Here is an 8,620-nt window from a genome sequence, read left to right as displayed (position 1 = left end):
TCAGGGCAAAAATAAGTAAACATGCTTTTTTTTATAATATACATAACTCACTTCGTACTGAAAAAAAAAAAAGATATTTCACACGTATCTAAATTCATACACAATCTGAGTCAGCTTTTATTTACTATCTCTTGCATGTGTTTATCTGTTTATCTACTTATCTGTTTACTTACTTATTCATGCCTCCCTCACATCCTCCCTCACAGACCATGACCCACGTGGAATCGGGAACTGTGTGCCATCGCTACTTCAAGAGGGTCAAGTGAATCAAGCCACCAGGTACACTCACATTTCTTTATACGCGCCTTGAAATTATTCCGCGTTATTTTAGACAGCGCGCAGTGTGTAAACGTCCACTGTAAGGAAGAACGTTGTGTTGGAAAGTCCAGTTCATTCCTTACTCTATTTGTTTTCCTCACATCTTTAGGAAGAACGTAGTTTGTAAGAGACAAATTAATTCCTTATGTTACACTTTTTGCTTACACTTTAGGAATAAGGCTGTGTATAATTTTTTTTCTTAATATACACATTTTGCTCACACCTTTAGGAAGAACGTAGCGTAAAAAAGTCAAATTCATTTCTTATTTTACACTGCTTGCTTACACTTTTAGGAAGAACGAGGTGTATGAAAGTTCAATTTATTTCTTAGTTTACACATTATGCTAACACTTTTAGAAATAACGCAGTGTATTAAAGTCCAATTAATTTCTTAATCCATACGTTCTGCTTAAAAATTTAGAAAGAAAGCAGTGTATAATTGTCTTAATATAATTCTTACTCTTAACGACTTGCTCCCTTTTTTTTTTTTTTTTTTTTTAGCTATAACGTAGTGTATAAAAGGCCAGTTCATTCTTTACTTTACATACTTTGCTTATAGTTTTAGAAGGAATATAGTGGGTAAAAATTCAGTTCATTCCGTTCTTTACACGTTTTGGTTACATTAACGCGAATCAACTTCCTGTCATGTATTCTTAAGGCAAGAGTGTTTAAATTACGCGATACTCACTTTACGCTATCTCGTTAGGAACAACATTTTCACTCTAAATGAGGCTAAATAACCAACACATTTTTAAGCATACGAGGCAGACTTAGGGTAAAAAGACAAAATGGATGTAGAAAGAGCTATATAAGATGAGTCCGCAACACGTTGTTCCTTTATATAAAAGAGCATAGAATAAGATTTCGGTTTTTTTTTTCGAAGACATCGCTGCCTCTTTACCTTATAATATTAAAGTAGTAGTAGTAGTAGTAGTAGTAGTAGTAGTAGTAGTAGTAGTAGTAGTAGTAGTAGTATTGATGAGATTATATATGTATAGAGATCTGTAATGTTAATGAATAAGAACATGTATATCCATCAAATGTCCTTGTCGTATTATTAGTAACCACCACCGCTTTCGTTATCATCATTTTCACCATGACCAACACCACCTCATCCATCACCACCACCACCACCACCATACTCAAGGAAGTTCATGAAATGCATTTTATCCTGTATTTGAACACTCGTAGCTCCTCCATGCGTCGGGGTGTTTGGATACGGATACTAAACTGCATCCGATTATACGTGTCAACGCTGAATGATCCGTTGTGATTGTTTCTTGAGCCGCTTCCTCCGTCTTTAATAGATTCTGAATGGCCTGTTTATCTGAAACTGGTGTTCTGGGCAATAGGTGAATTTTTATGCCGTTTATGATACGTAGAAGGCAGAACTGTATGGAAAAGGATAGGAAATGTGTGAATCGAGCAAGCAAATAAATAGATTATGAAAAATTAGTAATATATATAGTACATTCTAGTGTGAAGAGATAAGTAGAGTAATGCAATTGAAAAGAAAAGCGTGTGAATTAGGTGAATTAGCAGAAGAGAGGATCAAGAGGAGGACCTACGAAGCAATCAACAGCGATATAGGTCAGAAGAAGAAGAAGAGCAAAAACAAGAATGAACAGATACATAGAAAAGGCATTGAAAGGCCCATACTGTATCAATAAGAGTCTAACGTAAAGCTATCCTGAACCCTTTATCACCATCATCATTATCCTCCTTCTCCCCCTCATCATCACCATCACCACTAACAACACAAAGGAAGATACAGTGAAATACACCTTTAATTATGCTAAAAATTTAATAGTCCCTCCATGCGCCATAGTGTTTACATAAGATTATTTCTCCATATCGTTATCCGGTCCAGGGGAAGGTTCCAAATCACTCAGTTCTTAAGCCGCTGCCTCCGCCTTCAGGTCCTGGATGGCCTTGTTAACCTGGACCTTGACGTTCTGGGCCATGGTGCTCTCGAGGGTTTGACGCATGGCCTTCCTGAACCCGGCCTCGTGCAGGGGTGCCATCTGGTTGTTGTCGCCAAGCCCCGTCACGGTGAGGTCGTCGTGGCCGGACCTCACCTCGTAGCTCCTGATGCTCTGCGGGGTGAGGTTCGCGTCGAGGTTGACCACGATGTCGGCGAACAGCTTATCCACGGTCTCGATCACCTGGGATAAAGGATTAAGCGTAAATTGATGAGTATAGATGATTTAATAGATGGGTGATGACAGGATAAGGGTTAAGTTAGCTTCAATATTCACCACGATGTCTGGGTTACCTGGGATAAATGATTAAGAGTAAATTGATGAATATAGATTTAATAGATGAATGACGGAATAGATAGGCTGATAAAATTAGTAGATAAATAAGAAGATAACGAGAATGATTGGCTAAATAGTGTAAGAATAGATTAATGAAAAGATAAATGAAGAGAAGGGTTCAGTAAATCTATAAATGAGTTAATTCGCAATAGACGAATGATAACAGGAAAGATAGGTCAGTAAATTTAGTAAATAAATGAGAAGATAAAGACAACAAATAGATAAATAATGAAGGAGTAAGTTAAAGAAAAGATTAATTATGATAAAACGGTTAAATCAATCAACATATGTATAATTTAATAGATGAATGAGGACACAGTAGATAAATCAGCAAAATGAGTAGATAAATGAGAAGATAACAACAGGAAATGGACATATAGTAAAAGGATAAATGATGCTAAAATGGTTAAATCAATCTCTGTATAGGTTAATTAATAAATCTCTTTCCGCCACCTCTTTGGATTCTTTTTGTGAGCAGCGAGTAGCGGTTTTTTTTATATTATTGTTTACTTTTTTGTGCCCTTGAGCTGTCTCCTTTGTTGTAAATAAAATGAATGAGGACGCAATAGATAGGTCCATAAACTGATAGATAAATGAGGTGTTTTGAGTCACATGCAAAAAAAAAAAAAAAAAAAAAATCCTTCGCTCACCCTTCCTTGGACGGACTGCGCAGGAGCCTCGCCGACCCCCGGGAACTGGGCGGTGTAGTCTCCGGCGATCCTGGCATTCTCCACCATGATAGTGCCGGTGAGCCTGGTCTGTAAGGTGGGGAAGGGAGAAAAACGCTGTGACTGTACCCTCCTCCATCCACACGCTTTGTATATGGGGGCAAACTGAGGATATCATATGGGCTAGAAGTATTGCCAAGTCATTACCAAACAATATCTTCGTTTCTCTCTGTGTATAAATCGTAAGTGTGGCTGTGTGTCTGTGTATCTGTGTAGCCCTTTCACCCTTTTGTCTGTGTTCTAAAAGTGTAAATAGATAAATAGCTTTGTCTTTCCTTATGCATATATTGCGTTACCACTCCGAACTGTGTAACCCCACCAACATTATCATCTAGCTATTCCCACATTTTTTTTCTCATCTCTCTTCTCTCCTTACCTTGTCGGCGTTGAAGGAAGCAGACTTGGACCTCGTGAGGGAACCGAGCCCCGTGATGACAACCTGGGTCACCTCAAGAGTCTCGGTGGTGCCTGATTCCTCGTGCATGGGGATATCGACCTTGCCGTTCTGCGACTTCTTGGACTCATCCCACCCGAGAGCACTGCATGGGAAATAAAAGGAAGCGTTTCAGATTGAGGGATGAGTTAGACTAGCTCGTGATATAATGACTGAAAAGAGAATGGTTGACCGCTAAGTGGGGAAAACGAAGGGAACGATTCAGATTAAGGGGTGAGTTATATATAGACAACCTGGCGATGAAACGATGGAAAAAGAGATTGATTGATTGCTGAATGGGAAATAAAAGTGAACGCTGCAGAAGGTATATGAGTTAGACAGACAACCTCGCGATGGAACAATTGAAAAAAGATTGATATATTGCTGAAGAGGAAATAAATGGGAGCGTTTAATTAAGATCGGGGGAAAATGAACGGCTACAATATCGATGAAACACAGTACCTCCTCTCTCCTCTCTCTCTCTCTCTCTCTCTCTCTCTCTCTCTCTACTTACACGATCTTCTCCAGGGTCCTCTCCATGATGTTGTCGAGGACCTGGTTGGCGGTCGTGGGGTTGTCGACGAAGCGCTCCTGAGTTGAAGGGTGCGCCGCCGCCATGGCCACCACCACCACCACCATCGTGACAGCTAACTTCATCATGGTGAGTGCGAGACCTATTGATGCGTTTTTGTTTTTGATAGAAGAGTCATATGTTAGTATATATTGCGTGGGAGTAGGCTACATAGGTACATTATCAAAGGAAAGGGGATGACAGCTTTCCAGAATACATACGAGGATAGTTAAATAGAGAGATAGACGGATAGATAGATGGATAAATAGAGTGGGAGTATGCTATATAGGTACATTATCAAAGGAAAGGAGATGACAGCTTTCCAGAATACATACAAGGATAGTTAAATAGAGAGATAGACGGATAGATAGATGGATAAATAGAGTGGGAGTACGCTATATAGGTACATTATCAAAGGAAAGGAGATGACAGCTTTCCAGAATACATACAAGGATAGTTAGATAGAGAGATAGACAGATAGATAGATGGATAGATAGATAGACACATACATACATACATACATACATACGTACATACACATATTCATACATATATACATAAATGGATGCATACCTATGTATACACACAAACGAGTATATAAGTGTTTTAGGAAAGCTTAAAATTAACTACATTAGATATAACATGACTCTGTGTGTGTGTGTGTGTGTGTGTGTGTGTGTGTGTGTGTTGCTAACCTTAAGACCGTGCTAGAACGACTGGTGCTGTGTTCAAGGATCCAACCACTATATATACGAGCACACACACACACACACACACACACACACACACAAGGGGTTCAGCTGATGTATGCATAATCATAGTAGTGCTGCTGCCCTTCTGACGTTATGCTGAGCTCGAATAACGCTCCCAATAGACCCTAATTTTCTATAGACTGAATTTATCTGCAAGGGAATGCTTAGGTAAGGATTTTGCTTCGTAGACTGGCTGGCGCAGAAATGGGGATCTAATTTGGACTATTCGTTTGATTTTGTGTAACTGCATCTTCTTCCTCCTCTTCATCATCATTCTTATCCTTCTTCTCTTCCTCCTCCTCCTCATCTTCATCACCATCATCATCACCACCATCATCATCATCATCATCATCATCAACAACAACATCAGTAGTAGTAGTAGTAGTAGTAGTAGTAGTAGTAGAAGGTTTTTTTTTTATATTATATCAAGTAAATAAAATTATAAAAAGCATGTCTGAAAACGCCTTGGACTCACCTGCATGAATGTCCACCTGGCTGCAGCGCTTCCTCAGTAACCTGTCAGAGGTAAAGGGCCAAGACATAAGAGAAAAGTCGGTATTTTCAGACGCCTCCAGGAGCTCTCACATCAACTATTTCCAAAAGCCGAAAGGGAGATCATTCGGGTTCTAATGAGTGTTTTGGGGGGTTCATGATGCAGAAGAACGGTCAAACTTTGGCGGTGGCTGAAGTGGTAGCGTGCTGGGCCCACATTCACCACGTGATGGACGACACGAGTTCGAATCCCTACGCTACCACCTCGGATTTTTCAGTCACCGCCGAGTGGCTTAAAACTACCCACATGCTATCCTGAAGACCACCCATCAACCCGGACTCTAGAGGAAACCGCCCAAGAATCAAGAACGAGTTACAGGGGGCAGCATGAGCCAAGAGAAGATGGCGCCACTATAAACACTTGCCTGCGCCATGACGGGCTGGGGCCGAATACCATCCAGGCCCCTCAAGCAAGCCTACCGGCGCAATAGGCGGAGACGTAAAAAAAAAAAAAAAAAAAAAAAGAATACCACCAGGGTCATAAAACTACCCCTGAAAATATCCCAAACTCCTATGAAAGCCTTGTCAAATGTGTGTGCCTGGGGCCGAAATGTTTAATAATAAGACGGTTTCAAAGTCTTGGGTAGCAGATTTCTTACCTGGATTTCTTACCTGAATGAGGAGCCGCCCCATCCAAAAACTGTGTGATGTCTCCAACCAAAACTGCAGCTGATGAATTTTCATGAAGATGGTCAGATGGTTGACTAATATGACATCACAAGATAGCACAGACAACTATTAGTTTTTAATACCCAGTCAATAACAACAATCCAAACAAAACACCCAAACAACAACCAAACCACGTGGCAAATTAATCAAACTCGTATAAGATCTGACCAAGATGCTTGCCCAGCTGGTGCTTGAAGGAATTCACCGAGATGACAGAAACAACAAAATCCAGCAAGCTGTTCCAAACTTTAAACACTCTCAATGAGAAGAAGCGGGCTCTCACATCAGTGTTACAACGGGGAACAAAAAGTTTATAGGAGTGACCTCTAGTGTCCCTATTGCGATTTCTCTTCAGCAAATGATCAAGACTCGGACAAAGTCCTTTTACAATTTTAAACACCATAATAAGAACAGCTCTGATCAGTCTGCCTTTGATCGAGTAGACTCATGAAGCAGTTGCGCGAGACGATCCCTAAAAGGTATGTCACAGAACCCAATGATTTTCTTAGTCCACCTTCTCTGAACAGCTTCTAGTAGTCTTACATCACCCAAATATCCAGTAAACCACACCACAGAAGCATAGTCGAGGATTGGCCTAATATGTGAAATAAAAACCTCTCATAAAATTTGGAGGTCTACAAATAGTTCCCCTAAGAATACTAAAGTTTATGCCACTAGCTTTGCCTGCAATCTCTCTCACATGAAGATGGAACTTGAGAGAAGAATCAATCCTGACCCCAAGATCTTTGTGGTTGTCAACATCTAATAGGTTGCTCACCAATGAACTACTGCAAGAAAACAGGTGCATCTTGGAAACTTCTACAAAAGTTCATTCTGACACATTTGCCAATTGAAAAAGACAAACCCCAGGATCTACTTGTATTGAAGAGTAGATTAATATCCCTCTACAGATGAAGATGGGAAATTAAATGGTCAGATTTCGATATTACCGAGGCTAAAAATAATGAGGTCATCAGCAAAGAGACAAAATTTACAGTTTAAACCAGAGACCACATGATTATATAAATAAGAAATAGCAATGGACCAATCACTGAACCCTGTGGAACAGCGCTACCAACCTCAACTTGATAACTCTCACAGCCATGCACAACCACTTTCATTTCCCTCCCAGTCAAGTAATTACTCAGCCAGCCCAGCGAACAGCCTTCAACTCCAATGCTAGCTAACATCCTAAGTAACAGTCTATGGCTGACAACATCAAACGCCTTTTTAAAGTAAAAAAAATATAACATCCACTGAAAAATCATAGTGATAAGTAACATAGTCATAAGTGTATAATAATATTTCAGACACTGACCTGCCTGATCTAAAACAATACTGATAAGGTGAAAGTAATTGACTATGTTCCAAATAGGCAGACAATTGGGAGACTATATAATTCTCTCAGAAGATTTTGAGCACACAGATGTCAAGCTTATAGGTCTGTAATTAAGACATTACATTAGCATCTTTCCAGTCTGAGGGGACACGCATTGATGACAGAGATTGTCTGAACAGCAACAACAGAAGGTAACTAATAGAAGGGGCACATCTTCTTAAAAAGACTGACGGAATGCCATCAGGGCCAGAACAAGCAGAAGGTTTTAATTGAGCTTGTTCCGGCCCTGATGGTATTCCTTCAATCTTTTTAAAAAGATGTGCCCCTTCTATTAGTTACCGTCTGTTGCAGACGCCACCATTCACGATAAACATTTCTAAGTCTATACATGGACTTAGAAACATTTAAGACGGGGCTACACTGCCGAAGACTGGGGCACTAATGTTTTACTGGAGCCTGGATGATTTACTTCCATATGCTCACCTGATTAATTTTTCACCTGGTTGGCTTCTCCTCAGCAGATTGTTAGAATATTAATGTTGCTAGAAACGTGAAATTATTATTCTTTTGTACAGTATAATCTAATCATCCACTGGAGTTATATCATTATTTCCCACATGTTCAATGGGTATTTAGTTTATTAATGTTTGTAGTCTATCTATAACTCTTTTATCTATCTTTGTGTTCAATACTGATGATGATGATAGTGATGATAAAAATAATAATGATGATAATAATGAAGATGATAACGATGATAATAATAAAGTAATAATGATATGTCCCACTCTCCCTTGTCCGGCTGGTCCACCCCTGGGTAACTCTTCCATCTATCTTTGTGTTCAATAATGATGATGATGATAGTGATGATAAAAAGAATAATGATAATAATAATGAAGATGATAACGATGATAATAATAACGTAATAATGATATGTCCCACT

At 39.5% G+C, this 8,620-nt stretch overlaps 2 protein-coding genes across 2 annotated transcripts in view; one reads left to right on the top strand and one right to left on the bottom strand.

Moving 5' to 3' along the window:
- The window catches only part of LOC127003304 (sodium/calcium exchanger regulatory protein 1-like), a 3,861-nt gene extending 2,499 nt beyond the window's left edge, over positions 1–1,362 (top strand). The window contains exon 5 of the mRNA XM_050869781.1: positions 207–1,362. Within this exon, the coding sequence (XP_050725738.1) occupies positions 207–266 (60 nt within the window). The 3' untranslated portion in view covers positions 267–1,362. The remainder of the gene's footprint in view (positions 1–206) is intronic.
- A 741-nt stretch (positions 1,363–2,103) lies between these two features.
- On the bottom strand, positions 2,104–5,126 carry LOC127003302 (uncharacterized). Its single transcript, XM_050869780.1, has 5 exons — positions 5,064–5,126; positions 4,312–4,471; positions 3,741–3,903; positions 3,287–3,394; positions 2,104–2,483 (listed from the first exon to the last, which is right to left on the bottom strand). The coding sequence occupies exons 2-5, from the start codon at positions 4,455–4,457 to the stop codon at positions 2,214–2,216; spliced, it is 687 nt and encodes a 228-aa protein (XP_050725737.1). The 5' UTR covers positions 4,458–4,471; positions 5,064–5,126; the 3' UTR covers positions 2,104–2,213.
- Positions 5,127–8,620: the final 3,494 nt, after the last annotated feature.

This window comes from Eriocheir sinensis, chromosome 25 (genome assembly GCF_024679095.1).
Source record: "Eriocheir sinensis breed Jianghai 21 chromosome 25, ASM2467909v1, whole genome shotgun sequence".
In the NCBI taxonomy this organism is placed as follows: domain Eukaryota; kingdom Metazoa; phylum Arthropoda; class Malacostraca; order Decapoda; family Varunidae; genus Eriocheir; species Eriocheir sinensis.
Note: the sequence above shows the minus strand (reverse complement) of the source record. Positions and strands in the feature narration are given on the sequence as shown.